Source organism: Mastigoproctus giganteus, chromosome 10 (genome assembly GCF_048544385.1).
Source record: "Mastigoproctus giganteus isolate SK-2022 chromosome 10, ASM4854438v1, whole genome shotgun sequence".
Lineage (NCBI taxonomy): Eukaryota > Metazoa > Arthropoda > Arachnida > Uropygi > Thelyphonidae > Mastigoproctus > Mastigoproctus giganteus.
The window spans coordinates 221,604,250-221,621,178 of NC_143584.1; the positions used below are offsets into that span (position 1 = coordinate 221,604,250).

General features: G+C 36.9%; 1 protein-coding gene across 3 annotated transcripts in view; it reads left to right on the plus strand.

Moving 5' to 3' along the window:
* The window catches only part of aop (ETS variant transcription factor anterior open), a 134,987-nt gene that overhangs the window by 78,948 nt on the left and 39,110 nt on the right, over positions 1–16,929 (plus strand). For all 3 annotated transcript variants that reach the window (XM_090382302.1, XM_090382303.1, XM_090382301.1), the window contains exon 2: positions 5,258–5,490. In XM_090382302.1, coding sequence (XP_090238428.1) covers positions 5,316–5,490 — 175 coding nt within the window. In that variant the 5' untranslated portion in view covers positions 5,258–5,315. The remainder of the gene's footprint in view (positions 1–5,257; positions 5,491–16,929) is intronic.

A 16,929-nucleotide genomic window follows, 5' to 3' on the forward strand; every position in this document is an offset into this window, starting at 1 on the left:
TGGGTATTTTCTAGACATGCCTAGGGTTCGCAAATTTATAAATGCACTCATACAAATATGAGTTCATAGGCGTTCCGAATACCTCAAAAAATTGAGTATATTTGTACTTAAACTGTAGCCAAACGTTTATTATAGTTTTTGGAAATAAGAATATTCTTAACAGGAAAAAAAAAAAAAAAAAAATTGAGAAAGTTTTTCTTGTTTAATCGTAGCAGTTTTGATGCCCAAACTCTTTTACAGTTTTGTATGTTGCGCACGATATAAACTGTCAAAAGAAATCCATCTACTAAAGAAAATACTGTGAGTGATTGCAGTGTTGTCCAGGATATCTAAGCATTAGTTCTAAGACCCTTGTCTAGAATAAATAAAATTTTATCCCTTCATCGTTATCAGGCAGTTTTTCAGTTGCTGTTATAAAGTTTGTTTTGCCTCAGTTCTGTCAAGCTATTTATTTAGGATAGCATTCAGCTATGATGGTAACCTTCATAGTAGCCAAGTGTATTTATCATTCGCCGTCCTTTTCAGAAGTTTAGGATTCAAATTTTGCGGTTAGGTATGTATTAAGCCCTAAAGCAACTAAGGCATCAGTATATTGTCTTTAGTTGCGTGTATTTGATCGGTTTCCTGTTTTACTGGACCAAAAACCCGACTCCCCGGTAGAAAACCCCATAATCTTAAACTCTTGAATAACCTCAGCCACATTATGAAAAAAAAAAAAAAAAAAAAAGTCCTAAAAATTCCTTGCGCTATTGATGGGATTCGAACTTAGGCCTTTCCCACAATTGTTATAATCACCATCGTTCTGACCCACATGGGTCTAGGAAGATGGTGATTATAACAATTGTGTTACATGCAAAGGTGAATCTTGTGGATAATGAAAGGAACTTATCGAGGTTATTGAAAAAGTAGAATGGGTTGGTCTCGTGCTTTGAATGACAGGGGTTCAAGCCCGTGACTGCTAAATACGGTGTTGTTTCTCGTATTCTCTGTATATTGTGAACTTCTTTGTCTGTGTGGTCATCCCCGAGTATAAACAGAAAATTTATTTAAATCGCGAGCACGTGATTTCCTCGTAAGTTATTTTAGAGACGTATAGTGCCTATCACAGGTGGCGCTATGCTTTGACTTTTCTGTTGTGCGTTACAAACTCTTGTGTCTGCGTAACAGATGTTGAATCGATAAACATGGTATTATTATTATGACTTTTCTTTAAATACTTTTAACCTGAGACGTTATCCATATAATACGTTTTACTTAAAAAAAAAAGAAAAGTCCATTATGGCCTTAGTAGCATTATGGCCCTTGCACCAACAAATCAAACCCAATAACAACTAAAAAAAAAAAAGTGAATGTTACGGATATACACCGATGAGGCAAAACATTATGACCAGCGAGGCGTTATGCAAATCGAAGCAACTGCAAGTGCACCACGGCGCGTGCGCGGGTCGGGACACGTTATAAAAAACACCTGATATTGAGCTCCGTTAATCAGTGTTACAATTGTTATTCAGATGGAAAAGGCAGCGGACTTAAGCGAGTTTGACAAAGGCCAAATTGTAATGTCCAGACGACAGGGTCAGAGCATATCCGAAACGGCACGGCTGGTGGGATGCTTACGTTCAGCCGTGGTTAGTACCTACTGAAAGTGATCCGAGGAGGGGGAACCCACGAACCGCCGGCGAGGTGTTGGACGACCACGGCTCATCGATGCTCGAGGTGAGCGAATGCTGTCCCGGATGGTACGTGGCAACAGAAGGGCGACGGTGGCGCAACTCACCGGTAATTGGAATGCTGGTGACGGGAGTAATGTGTTATAACACACAGTACATCGAATCCTGCTGAAAATGGGGCTGCGTAGCCGCAGGACGCTCCAAGTGCCCATGCTAACCACGATTCACCGGCGACAGCGCCTACAGTGGGCACGTGAGCATCGAAACTGGACCTTGAGTGATTGGAAGGAGTTCGTCTGATCCGATGAATCACGTTTCCTGTTGCACCATATGGACGTCCGGGTACATGTGCATCGTTTACCTGGGGAAGTGATGGCGACTAGATGCACTGTGGGACGAAAACAAGTCGGTGGCAGCGGTGTCATGCTTTGGGCAATGATTTGCTGGGATACCCTGGGCCAGTCATTCATGTGCCTGGCACTCTGACATCTACCACAAACATCATTGCTGACCAGGTACATAATGTGCCATGCCACACTGCACAGATTGTTCGAGACTGGTTCGCGGAAAATGAGGAAGACTTCCAGGTATTGCCCTGGCCAGACATCAGTCCCATCGAGCATCTGTGGTTTGTGTTGGAACAGAAACTCCGATCTGCGGCGTCTCAACCACGGACCTTACAGGAGTTAAAGGATGTGCTGGTTACGCGTTAGTACCAGATACCACAAGTCACATTTAGAAATCTTGTAGCGTTCACGCCTCGCTGGGTACGAACTGTTTTGACTGCACGTGGAGGACCAACATCAAATTAGGTAGGTGGTCATAATGTTTTGGCTCATCGGTGTAAGTATTATTAGCCTGACAGTGTCAACGATTATTTCCTGTAGTACTGTTAATTTGAACACCCAATAAAATTGGGAAAAAAGTACCACTTTCGAAATGAGCATGTAAACATAAAATTTTTATGTAGAAAATTAAAAAAAAAATTCTGATTAGTAGTATTAGTAGTGGCAGTGATGCAAGAAATTAAGCTTATACAGCATCAAAAAAAAAAAAAAAAAATCCAATGTCGCCTACCCATCCCCTCCATTAGTCTAGTTCTTTAAAAATTTATTAAAACTATCCACTTCTACAGCACGGATGGAAGCTTGTTCCAGTAATCAACCACCCGTTGGCTGAGGACAAACTTCCGCACTACTATTCTGCAACCATCGTCCCTCAGTTTGAATTTGTGTTCCCTCATGTGTATAATCTGAACAAGAGGAAGAATCCATCAGCATTGAGTTAAGCCTTTCGAAATAATTAAGTAACATCAGAAAAAAAAAAAAAAACGGATACTATTTGGCGTCCTGTTTCTTTCTTTCTTTTTTTTTTTTTTTTTTTTTTTTTGGACAACGGGCTACTCATAACGGACAAACGGGACCTCTTATATACGAGGGACGATCATTTAATTCGCGGACTGGTGCAAGATTTTGCCGCTGGAAACGCTCCCTGATCGATACTGAGCAGACTGTGTGCGCATGCCAGTACTTGTCGAACGCGAAGAGTTTTTTTAGTTGTGTGTCACCGACGATCGTTTCGAAGCAAGTATCATGTTGGACATACAGATTGAACAGCGATATGTGATTCGTTATTGTGTCAGATGCAGCTTAAATGCATCGGAAACAGTTAAAAAGATGAATGAAGCGTATGGTAATGAGTCTCTTGGTAGGACGGCCATATTTCGGTGTGACCCAACTTTCCGGTGTCAAGCAGTTTCTCCATCAAGACAATGCCAGGCCCCATACGGCTAATATTGTGCAGGCAGTGATCACTGCCATAGGTGCCGTTGTTTTGCCAGAACCTCCTTATTCATCGGACTTAGCTTAGCCCCGTGTGATTTCTTCCTGTTTCCACTTCTGAAGAAACGGAAGCTCTTCTCAGTCTTTCAAAAATGGCTTGCAAGAGGCATTTAATGCTTGGGCACGACGGTGGTGATCAGATGATGACAATTAAGATAAGATCTTGCTCAAGTTCGCGAATTAAATAATCACCCCTCGTACATACAGATGTATTAGAAATGTATATTGTTATACATCTCTAATGCATACTTATAAATCTATTTATTTAATAAAACTGAAATATATTCCTCAGATTTAGTAAATTTAATTTCATTCCACTTAGGGCATGTTATTTTTGTATTCCCCAGTAACGCGTCAGAGGAACAAGAATTGATTTTTGATGATTAGAATATATTTTTGATATTTTAGACTCGCAATGTTTTTTTGAAAGCAAAACATGTTACATAGCATCGACATTTGAAAGCATTACTAGTAGTATAGGAAGAAGCTCATAGGTGAACCTTACATAGACTGTATTAACAAAGCATATACGAGACATACAAAGCATATTCAATATGTATGCTTTCTTTCAAAAGCATATTGAAAGAAAAAAAAATTAAAAGTTTCTAAATTTTACCAAAATTTTTATTATTATTATTATTATCATCAACCAATGACTGACCGAAAGAGCGTTTCTAGATTATGCTCGAGGTGAGCGAGCATATTTTAATTTATTATTTTGAAAAATAAAAGATTACCTCATTTAGTTTCGTAGGATATCTTCAATATGATCTCCAAATATAACCGACTAAAAAAACAACTAAAAATAATTTTAATGTATTCTTCCACTCATTACCCATGAACGATTCGACACCCCGGGATGAAGATCCCAACCCGATCCCAAACATATCAACCCCCTTCTCCCCGAAACTTTGAGTGAAGTGATAGAAGACATTGTGTCCAAATTTATTAAAACATAAGAATTGATCACGACAATGATATTAACTTAAAATCACGACAGTGAAATAAAACTATTTTACAAATGATTTTATTTTAAGTCGTTTTTCAGTCAGTTATATTTGGAGAGTGTCATATTGAAGATATCCTACAAAACTAAATGAGGTAATCTCTTTTATTTTTTAAAATATCGACATAACGTAGGATCGATTGAGCCCTGTAGCTCAGTTTCATATTTTCATTTATTATTTATTTATTTTTATTATTTTTTCCCCCGGAGTAGTATATTTCAGGGGAAAAACTAATTCTACTCTGCCTTCCCCATGAGATTCGGGAACAGGTTCCCCTGTAACCTTAAAATATCAGAAATGCCAAACGAAATAGCTCTGTGACTCTTAATTCTCACCCCTGTTGGCGGACCTGCTGGTATGGTAGCTTCGCCACTGGGTATGTTCTAAACTTTTGATTATTTATAGCTAACTTCCTTACATTTTTGATTTTATAAACGAACAAAAAAAGTTTATGCAATTATTTACATTACATTATTTATTATTTTCGTTTATTTATAAGTACGGTTACTTTTTTAAACTCAGTGTTGATTTCGAATGAGAGTGATTGATTTTTCTCTGTTTGATTTTACATAAAACTTTGAAATTCGTTTGGAAAGGTTTCAGTATTTTTGTTATCTTAGAGATTCACTGCCAGCAGGTATTTTTTTTTTTATACTTTGCTTCCTGCTGATAAGCGAGTCTGTATCTTATTTCATCATCTGAAGATGACAATATCAAGCTTTACTTCCTGCCTTACCAGGACGAAACTCCCCCGTCCGGACACGAAGCGCTGTTCCCGCCCAACGGCAGCCCAGTTTATGTTGAGCACAATGGAGTGTTCCTCCACACCGGAGCCGGCCTATCTAACGCTGCCTGGCTGGCGGTGTATTCCTGTGTACGCTTTACCTGTTTCGCCAAGGGCTTCCAATAACTTATCGGGGGATCCAGCCGACCCATCGTTAGATCCTCATTCACTGCTTCCTTCAGGCATTCGTAAGTATTTATTTTGGCATAAATGCTATCTAATATATGCCCAGAAAAGTAATGATTCTTTTTATGTTGTTTTTAAATTATCGGGAAGATGTAAAATGGGTAGTTCCTCTCTCTTTTATGGTATTATATTTTATTTATATAAATAAAATAGAAGAATTTAATACTGTATTATTAGACAGAGTGTATTTTATTTAAGACTGTTTTGGAAGCAGAACTATTAAGTAATTGATTTTTATTAAATATCTTGATGCATTACGCCATGAATTAATGCTCTGTGCCCATATTGAGTTATTGTGGATTCAGTAATATAACGGCGATAATTTAAATATTTAATAGTGTAAAATATACAGTGATAGTTTGAAAATTGTTTTTATTATTTAGTGATACTGGCAGAATAATTTTGATACCGTTTTAAACAAAATTGTGTAAATAGCTCTTATTTATTTTTTTTATATTAAATTTTTAATATGCTGCCATCTATAGAGGGTTTTTGTAACTAGAAACTATCTTGACATTTGTTGGATTATAGTATATTATTATTGTTATTATTATTAGGCATATGGTGAATTACCCTGAGAGAGAGAGAGAGAGAAAGAAAGAAAGAAATCAAGAGTCAGAAGTGGAAGGGAATAACTTGAAGATAGTATATAAATGAATTGTGTACTTTTTTTTTTTTTTTTTTTGCTACTGTTATGATTTTACTATTACTCCATTACAAATCAAGTGAATTTTGAATCATTTATTTTAGGATTTCATTTTACACCATGTGAAACTTAAACAAGTTACTGTTGTGTAATTAGATGCAGTATAATCTGGAATATTTTCACCCTATAATTTCTCTCTTTTTTTTCTATCTCTCATATATAGGTACAAAGGTGAATATTTAAATCAGAACCTTTTGAATTGGGAATTTAAATAAAAAAAAAAAAGTAATATTGTAAAAATTCAGCACCAGCCAGAACATGTTCAACCAGTTTAGTTGAACAGGGCCCACGCTGAAATGGTCTAAATAATAATATCATCCATGTCTTTTCTGCATTTCTATCAATGATCCTATCTTAATGTCTCATTACCCGCATTATTGTCACTGCAAGAGCTGTAAAATTTGAAAAAAAAAATCACTATTACAAAAATATGGCATATAAGTTTTGCATAGTACCCCAGGGCCTCTCAAGTAATTCTTGAATAGGGCCCTAAAAATTTTGGGGCTGGCTTGGAAAAGCAGGCTTAGTGATAGTACATGTGGTGGCTGCTAACAATTCATAAATTTTAAATAGTAAATTATATCAGAATCATGGGTGTTCATAATAGTACATAGTGAACACCATGTAAATATGCTTATTATAATATAATAAATATGCCACAGTATGTTTATAAATACAGTAATGTTTTTTTTATTAAAACCCCCAAACATAAAAATTATTAGAACCTATTGTACTTAGTACTGTGTATGGGATAAAGGTTGGGAAGACAGAAAAAGAAGTATGTTGACATTTAAACTTCAAGTTCTCCAGATTGTAATGTGAAGGAAGGTTGTTTCAGATAATGGAAGTTGAAGGGATAAATGAGGAAGAAAGGTTGGTTCTGTGAGCAAAGTTGGACAGTAAACGGATATTGACTGATTGTGGATGTGTTCAGACTAGTTTGGAAGAGAGAGGGAGAAATACAGAAGCCAATTCAGAAGGGCAGTGCCCATGAAAATATCTATAGAAAAGCATCCAGCAGAAACAGCACACCTATGAGACTTTATAAGAGTCAGGTTATTAGGAGTAGGAGAAAGAACTGAACCTTGGGGAATACCAGCATTAGTGGAGAAGTTACAAGATAGAGAGGCATCTACCATCACGTGCAGAAAGTAGTCAGAGAGAAAACTGGATATCCAGTTGCAAAAAATAGTTGGCAATCATGGAAGCTTGTTATGAAGACCTTTAAGAAGAAAATGATAAAAAGCCTTAAAAATTTCAAGAGTAACTGCTTAAATTTCACCAAACTTTTCCATTGAATTTGCCTATAGGTAATATAAGCCAAAATATCATCAGTGGATTGATACTGAGGGAATACAATGGTCAAGAACAGGGTGTGCCACGAATGGCATGCATAGGAGAATATACGGGTATGCAGCCACTCTTAAATAGTTTATATTATCAAAAGATATATTTTTTTTATTTGAACACACATTTGTTTTATGATCAATTGGCCACTTTGATGGCAAAAACCATAAGTGTAATTGTGTGACTACTAAACTGATATACTTGTTACATTGTTAATTTGTTAAATATTATTTGAAAAATGTTAGAAGCCTCCATTTGGGACTTGAAATGAATGCAGTGCATTGAAAAATGCTGTTTCGGTTTGTCATACCCATCGGTAAACATTGCATAATACTTAATGAATTAAACCTGAGGCAGCATAGATTCAAATTGAGGAATGGCAGTTGTAGGATAGATGTGCGGAAGTTTGCCTTTAGCTAGCGGGTAGTTGATTGCTGGAACAGACTTTCACCTGTTGTCGTGGAAGTTGATAGCTTAAATAAATTTAAGGCTGAACTAGACAAACATTTGGAGTGACTGGATGGGTGAAATAAGGGGTTTTTTTTTGGCTGATGCTGTATAAGCTTGCTTTCTTGTATCATATGCCTCAACTAATGCTAATTATCAAAAATGATATATTTTAATGACATACAAAATTAAGCACTATTACAAACCGAATCAATAATAATGAAGGGGTGCCAACTGCAATTTTCATTCAAACAAAAATTAAAAATCAAATTGCCAAATAAAATAAAATTATAATAAATTGTCAAAAAATAAATAAATAAAATAAATAATCCAAAGTGTAGAAGACCCACATTGACCACTTCCTCAAAGAGGAAGTGGTCAATGTGGGTCTAGCATTTCTATCACAGCCTGCTAATAGCAAAAGAACCATGGTTGCCCCTATACGAGTGATTGAGACAGGCACATCAGAAAGAACCATGAATTCATCTGGGCAGTCGTTGATCAGATGGATGGTTTTGAGATACTTTTAGAGTTGGTGGTTAATAGAGTAAGATGAGAGGTATTTGTTACCCTTTTCAGGAACTTGCTGAATATGAGCAAATTTCCAAGCAGAAGGGAAAACACCTTTGGAATAAGAAAGTATAAAAAGGTGACACAGAAGAGGGATAAGCTGAGGAGCATACTTTTTGAGAACAAGTGGAGAAATACCATTAGGACCTGGAGCTGCCTTGCCATCAAGATTGTTCAAAATTCTTCGACATTCATTTTTCAGAAGACCACAGGAGGCATCGAGTGGCGTGTACTGGGAATGGTTTGGAGCTGGATTATGAAGATTATCAATACAAGAATTAGAAGAAAAGTAGGATACTAGCACTATCCTAAAAGTATTTCAGCACTGTCTTTAACTGAGGTGGCAACAGATCAATCAGGTTTTAACAGAGGTGTGAGTAAAGATGGGCAAAAGTTGTGTCCAGTAGCTTTGGCAAGAGAGCAGAATGTTTTCCTACCAGTTGACAAGAAGCAAGTTTTCTGCTCTTAGCCTGTTCAAAATCTAGTTTTGACTGATTAATAGCTGCTTTACAATTGTTGTGAGCTTTAGTGTAGGCAGAAAATCAACCTGGAATTTGGATGTAAGCCAATTGTGATATGCAACATTCATGCCTTGAACAGCTTTAGCACACTTGTTAGAAAATCAAGGATTAGATAAAGGATGAGCATTTAAGGTGGAGCATGGAATAATTTCACTGACATGATCTGAGAAAATATTAACATCAGAAGATTTAAAATGGTAATCCAACCAAGGAAAAGAAGAATAGAAATCTTGTAGATCATCCCATTTCACATTCCTGTAATGCCAGACAACAAGAGGCTGATATTGGCTGAGAGAAAGGCTCCATTGGAGAATGGACCATCACCAAGATGTAATTTGAGGTGCCTAGAGGGTCATTCACCTTGACTATGTACTTGCACAATTATTAAAAAAACATGAGTTAATTAAACCTAAATTTGCGCATGTGTTGATTGATGCATGCTCATTAGATTTCATGCAGCCAGTGCTGCTGTTAGTGGTGTGGTCTCCTGGAATCAAAGCATAGGTTGAAGGGTAGAGTTTTAAATTTGCATTTGCTCTCTATCAGGTCTAAAGGTGAGTTTTAATTTTCAAAAATTAATTCATAATACAGTCGATTCCAGTTATTTGGGACACATTGGGACTAGTGCATTTTTGCCCGATTAAGCGGCTGCTCCAATTATCCGAAGTTTCACATAAATAGTTAAAAATACAATGAACCCTCGCTTTACAATTGGTTCACTGTACAATCAAATCACGTTACGATGGACTCACCATAGTAAAGTACTGTTCACTATACGATATGTATGGCGCCTCCGTAGCCAGGTGGGAAGGAGCAGCAGTGCGTAGCACACGCTTCTTGATTAGACCGGGGTTCGAGCCCGTCACCACCAAATACGGAGGATGCGGAAAGGTCAGGGAATGACCACCGCATTTCCCCGAGCAATATGGCCTTAGTTGCTAATGCTCCTAAAAACCAAATAACATAAATAACAATATGATATGTAGTAAGCGCCAGTCATTATGATCACGTTTGTGAATTGAATTTTAATTCTATTAAACAGCGATTCTAATTAGCAAAAATAGGAGAAATATTATCCACAGGCTATAAAAATAAAGATATATTAAGCACAAATTTACCCTTTATTACCTTACCAATTAAAAGATGAAATGATACGTGAAAATCGGAAGAATATATGTGATAATCGGAATAATTAATACATACTGTAATATGTACATACTAACTAGTTGACATTTCTGTTCACTGACATTTGTGGGTGGGGGTTAAAATTTAAAACAGTAAAAAAGATAAGCAATCAATAACAAAGAACACGGCACACACACAAATTGCAAGTAACACGATACGCGCAAGTGAGAACGGAGTAACAAGTTACGAAGCTTTAAAACTAGGAATGAAGAGATTTGGAAAATTAATTTTTTATATGATTGAAGATTCCATGTTAGTGTAAACACATTTCACCATAATAACCCACAGAATTCCAGCTGTTGGTACTATCGCAAATTCAATAAGATCGAGTTTACTATCCGTTTATGATAAATTGCACTAACAGAAAAGCCCAATAAACAGGTGACTGCTAATTGGTTTTATTGTTTTATGGTTGTGACCTCCAGAAATCCGACTGAACCATCTGGTTTTTTTTTTTTTTTTTTGATTTGGTAGTTGTTGGCACATCGGCTTCTGTGGCCATATTGCACCTCCCAAGGTTTTTGCAGTACTTTGATCCAAGCCCGAGGCGGGAATCGAACCCGCGACCTTTGGGTTGCTGGGCAGGTACTTTACCCACTCGGCTAGCCCGGTCGGCTGAACCATCTGGTATGGTCAGAGATAATCATAGGGTAATCTCCAGTGCTGCGGTCTCCTGCCCTGATTAAACGGCATGTTGTCCCAATTAAGCAAAGTAAACTCTAGCTATTTTCTCGATTGGGTTCTGTTTTTTAAGATTTGCCCCAAATAAACGGCTGCCCCGATTAACCGGTATCCCAAATAACCGGAATCCACTGTATATGATTTTAATATAGAACATGGATTTTTCAAAGTTGTGTTCAGAAAAGATTGAAATTGTAGATGGTATCAAGAAAGTGAATAATTTAGAATTATTTTTTGCTGATTTTTCAAAATTTTTGCAGGCACAGAGGAATTTCACATTTTCGTGCAACCAATACGGGGTTAAAAATAGCAAGCGTCTCTTTCTAAACTCCCCTAGGTTAAGAGAAATGTGGTGTCATGTGATATTGGGATTTAGAATATGAATATAGTGATAATAATGTGTATGTAAAGATGATGTAGGTAGTTATATTTTTGGTTAAGAAGCACATAGATTCTAAAACAGTAGATTGTACAATCACAGGATAACAGTGTAATGTTGAGTCACTTAGTTGGGAAAACAAAAATGTGAGTAGGAGTCTGTTATAGGCCAAATGACTGTGAAGAGTATATTGAATGACTATATAGACAAATAGTGGTCCAGCATGTTAGAGTGTCTTATCAAGGGTGATTTTAACCTTCAAGATATCAGTTGGCCAGATATCTTGTGAGTTGGCAGCTTGCTCAGTAGCAAAACATTTCTCGATTTGCTGGATGACTGTTTTCCCTACCAACATGTCAGAGAGGCAACAAGAGAAAGCAGTATTTTTGATCTCATTATTAGTAGTGATTCAGCATCTATTAGGACTTCTAATAAAGAAACCTTTAGGTGGAAGTGATCATATTTTTTGATGTGGGATTTATTCAAATAAATAACTACTGTTAAGATCAAAGGGTAAGGATTTTGTTTTTGCAAAGTTGATTATAATAAACTTAGACATATTTAAACTCTTTTCAGTGGGACCAGTTGTTGTTAAAGCGTGTAAATGCTGCCAAAGAAATAATCAGAGGCCACCAATATTTTATACCAATTGAAAGGTATTGTTCAGACCAAAATGGTCTGAACAATATCTTTATATTCTTTGTCTGCACGGGATCATTATAAATTGCCAGTGAATACAAACCCCTACAATAAGCAAAATAGCATGTAATAAAGTTACTCAGGAGGATTAAAGAGGCCAAGGAAGATTATGGCTGAGAGTGCAGTGAATAGCAGTAAGGAATTCTTTGTATTATGTTAATACTAGGAGGAAAAGGATGAATCATACTGATTACATATTAATTTGCCTGGACACAACCAGTGGACACAGGATACCAGTGTAATGTTGAGTCATTTTGATAGGAAAACATAAGCACTTGAAAACTGGGAAATTATGTAATAGAAATATACAGACTATTATTATTATCAATTTATTTCTCTGTTGAAAAGACACCCCTAGGACAGCCATTGACTAGAAGAGTGTGGGTTACATTCTAAAGTGTGAAGCAGACCCTATGAGCAAGAGGTTACAAAGTCCATGGGACATTCACCCCGATAGGTTGAATACAAAATTTTGACATACATGTGTAATTATGATCTTATATTAGAATATTTCAAATGTTAACATCTTAGGTGGACATTTAGAATAATGAGAAGATATAGTTAAAAGGGATTGAAATTAAATGCAGCTTTTGAGCCGAGTGGCTGTGCACTAAAGCTGCACGAGACAATTGACACTGTTGTTACACAGCTTTTCTGGTTCAATTCTCAGTTGATTGAAGAGTTCTGCCGTGTTTGCTGGAAAAAAGTAACAGGTTGTCCAGGTTTTTTAAGTTGCTTTGAAAAGGATGCCTTGTTTCAGCATTCCTGGGGGGGGGGACTTCTCGATGAGAATGAAATAAACCATCAATGCTGGGAGCATCTAATCTTCCTGTTAGCAGTTGGGCTAATGTGAAAATGTTTATTGTGTTAATTGTCTCTTTCCAGGGAGGAATACAAGAACTTCCCAACTTATGCAAATTCGACCTTATGTAAGTTTTTGCCAGCGAATGCAAACTGAATAAAATATGTAAACATATTTTGCATCTGTAGGGATAAATGGAGGTATTGTGAAAATATCGTAATCTGAACCCAATAACATATTGTTTTTTTTTTTTTTGTAATTCGTTCCAAGTCCTTGGAAGTTTAAAATTTCGCTATATTGCTAAGCTATTTATCTGTCTAAAAGGTCATATTTATAATGGAAATTGCACTACCCTTTCATCATTATCATATGTTCCCGTTATAAGAATCAATTTTGAATGCCATAAAACAATACAAACAGTTTGCACTTTCCAGTTTATTGAGCTTTTTCTGTTAGTGCAATTCATTACAAATGGGTAGTAAACTCGATCTTATTGCATTTGCGATAATACTAATAACTGCAATTGTGTGAGTTTTTACATTATTATGGTGAAATGTGTTTCCCCCTCACTGAAATCTTCAATCATATAAAAAACAAATTTTCAGAAACATCTCTTCATTTCTATTTATGTATTACAATGGTGAAGGGAAAGGGATCAATGGACAGTGCAAGTGCTGGCAGTGCTAGAAAATGAAACAAAATTGATTTAGAAATGAAAATGATTAAGAAGTACGAAGCAGGGCAAAGTTTGCCATCTATTGCAAGGGAATTAGGTCTCGCTGCTTCAACAGTGAATACTATTTTAAAGGACAGTGTGTGTATAAAAGAACACATAAAAGGATCAACGCACTTAAGATCAACAGTGATCACAAAACAGTGTTCAGGTGCTATATCGAAGATGGAACAACTATTAATAATATGGATGGAAAATCAGATTCAGAAGCGAGTGCCCTTGAGTCCAATGGCCATTCAAGCAAAAGCAAGAAGTACTTATTTATGGCGAGCCCCAAGCCCAGTTCGTGGCAAGCAATGAGTGGTTTAATAGGTTCAAGCATAGTGCTGGTTTCCAAAACATTAAAATATGCAATGAAATTGCCTGTGCCAATTCTGCAGCTGCAGAGAAATTTTGTGATGTGTTGAAAAAAATTGTTGATGAAGGTGGCTATTCAATGCAGCAAATTTTTAACATTGAGACTGCTCTGATTGGAAAAAAATGCCTGATCGAACATACATTGCCAAACCTGGCATTGTCTTTTCCTGTTTGGCAATGTATGTTCAATCCGGCATTTTTTTCAGTACATCTTGCTTGGGGCTAATGCAGCGGAGATTACAGATTAAAACCACTGCTTGTGTACCATTCTGGAAATCCCCGTGCATTTAAGGGCATCAATAAAGCCACCCTACCCGTGCATTTCTGATTGAACCAGAGAGCATGAATAATAATATCTCTTTGAGGATTGGTTTAAATGCTGCTTCATTCCCGAGGTTGAAAAATATTGTAAAGATGACGTTCCTTTCAAAATTTTGCGTCTATTAGATAATGCTTCTGGACATCCTACAGATCTAGATGATTTCAATTCTAACGTGAGTCATGTTTCTACCGCTAAACAAGAATTCACTCATCCAGCCTATGGATCAGGATGTTATTTCAAATTTAAAAGCATACTATTTACGTGCAACATTTGCTCAGGCATTGTGTGCAGTGGATGGTGAGAAAAATTTTACGTTAAGAAACTTTTGGAAATCTTACAATATTTACCACGACATCTTAAACATTAATAAGGCCTGGGCGGAAATTACTAAAAGTTGTTTAAATGGCGCATGGAAGAAAATATGCCCATGGCATGTAAAAGGCTTCGAAGGATTTGAAAAAGACAAATTATATGAAGAGGTTACGGATAAGATTGTAAAGGTTGCAGAGCTACTTCAGTTGGAGGTTGCCAAAGACGTGGAGGAGTAAATAGAGGAAGAAGAGAAGGAATTATCTAATGAAGAACTTATTGACTTGCAGGCAGCGATATTGAAAGAGAAAATGCTGATGAAGCTCAAGATGAACCAAATGAGGGGCTGAGATGCTTCATCACCAGAGAGATGAGATGGCAGTGGCATTTTGTGAAATTGTGTTGGCAGTGGCAAGGCTTGGGAAGATGGATCCTGACAGTGAATGATTCTTAAAAGTTAACAGAGGGGTGAATGATATTCTTGCTTGCTACAAAGAAATCTACGATGAAAAGAAAAAAGCCACCATCCAGTCATCGATTAATATGTTCTTTCATAAGGTTGAGTGGTCGACCCTTTCTAAATTTCAACAGCCCTCAACCTCCACAGCGGCGTACTTATCAGCTAATGACGTCGATTCTGGCAACGATGCTCGGGCGGTAAATTTACTGATGTTATGCCTGTCTCCTCTCTTTTTTTTTTTTTGTAATTTTATAATTTTTAAATTTTTTAAATTGCACGCTTTTGTAATTTTTCTTGCGCATGAGATAAAAAAATTGAATAAATAATTATATTTACATGTTCATAGAACATTTCTTTTTGATTCAATCAATTGAGCGAGCACAGTTGCAAGTGCTGCAGAAACATGGGGGAAATTCCGACTTATGTAGAGTTCTGTGGAACGCAACTCTTACGTAAGTCAGGGAGTTCCTGTACTGAGATTTGAAAGTAGGATGGCTCTTTTCTTTTCCCATTAAGCATGCTGCTTGTATTATACGGATGATTCAAGATATCACAAAGGCGTTTAAAATTGATTCTTATAACGGAACATATGATAACGATGATGCATTTTAATGATTTGAATTGGTAACTAATACAATTTACAAACCACGTTCACGACCTTTTATATGGCCTTAAGGTCTTGCTCGTAACCTTAAAAATGACATTTTAGAGAGATAAATAGCTTAGTTATACAGCGAAAATTTCAACCTCCGAGATCTTGAAACGAATTATCAAAAAACAATGTGTTATTGGGTTCACATTACGATATTTTAATGATACGATGGTGTCTCTGGAACTGATTAATATTGTAAAGCGGGGTACACTGTTTTGTATTGCTACGGATGGTTTGGTATTTATGAATGATTAACATTCATTTTTTTCAATTAATGTTCATATTTTTGATTTTGTTGATGCTTAAGTTTTGGAAATTACAGTGTCTGGAGACTAGGCACCTGCGAGGTGATCTGATTGAGGTGTATAAAGTCTTGAATGGTTTGAGCATGCTCAATGCTGATGGGATTCTTCCTCTTGCTCAGAATAATCACCTGAGAGGGCATAAATTCAAATCGAGGAAAGACAGATGTAGGATAGATGTACGGAAGTTTGCCTTTAGCCAGCGGGTAGTTGGTTGGTGGAACAAAGGGTTGCTCATTCTTCGTATGAGCAACCCTTTGTTCCATTCACTAATCGTGTTGCACTTCTCTGTACTCATTCTAACAGCTCTACATCCTTCTTAAAATGAGGCCTCCAGACCTGTATACAGTACGCAAGGTGTGTCCTGACCATTGCCTTATACAAGGGAATAATCACCTCCTTATCCATGCTAGAAAAATTCCTGTGTATCATTGACAAGACACCATGAGCTACTCTTGCAGCCCGTCTGCACTGCTCAGAAAAATTCATATCTGCCTGCACAACCATCCCCAGGTCCCTTTCATTCTCTACCACTGTCAGTGTAGTACCACAAAGTTGATACGTTGCTCTGGGGTTGCTGTTTCCCATATGTAGTACTTTACATTTGTCAATGTTAAACTTCATTTGCCACCTCTCAGCCCATCTGCTCAACCTTTCCAGATTCTGTTGCAGTAGCATAGTGTCAGTAGTGTCCTTAACAACCCTGCCAACCTTTGTATCGTCTGCAAACTTGGACATTAAGCTTGATATACCATCATCAGTATCATTTATAAATACAGAAAACAATAATGGACCCAACACTGAACCCTGAGGGACTCCACTAATAACATTAGTCCACGAAGAGCAGTGTCCATTGATTACCACTCTCTGTCTTCTCAACCATTCCTTTATCCATAGCAGCAATTTGCCTCCAATGCCACACTGCTCCAATTTGTGCAGCAGTCTTCCATGTGCAACAGTATCAAAAAC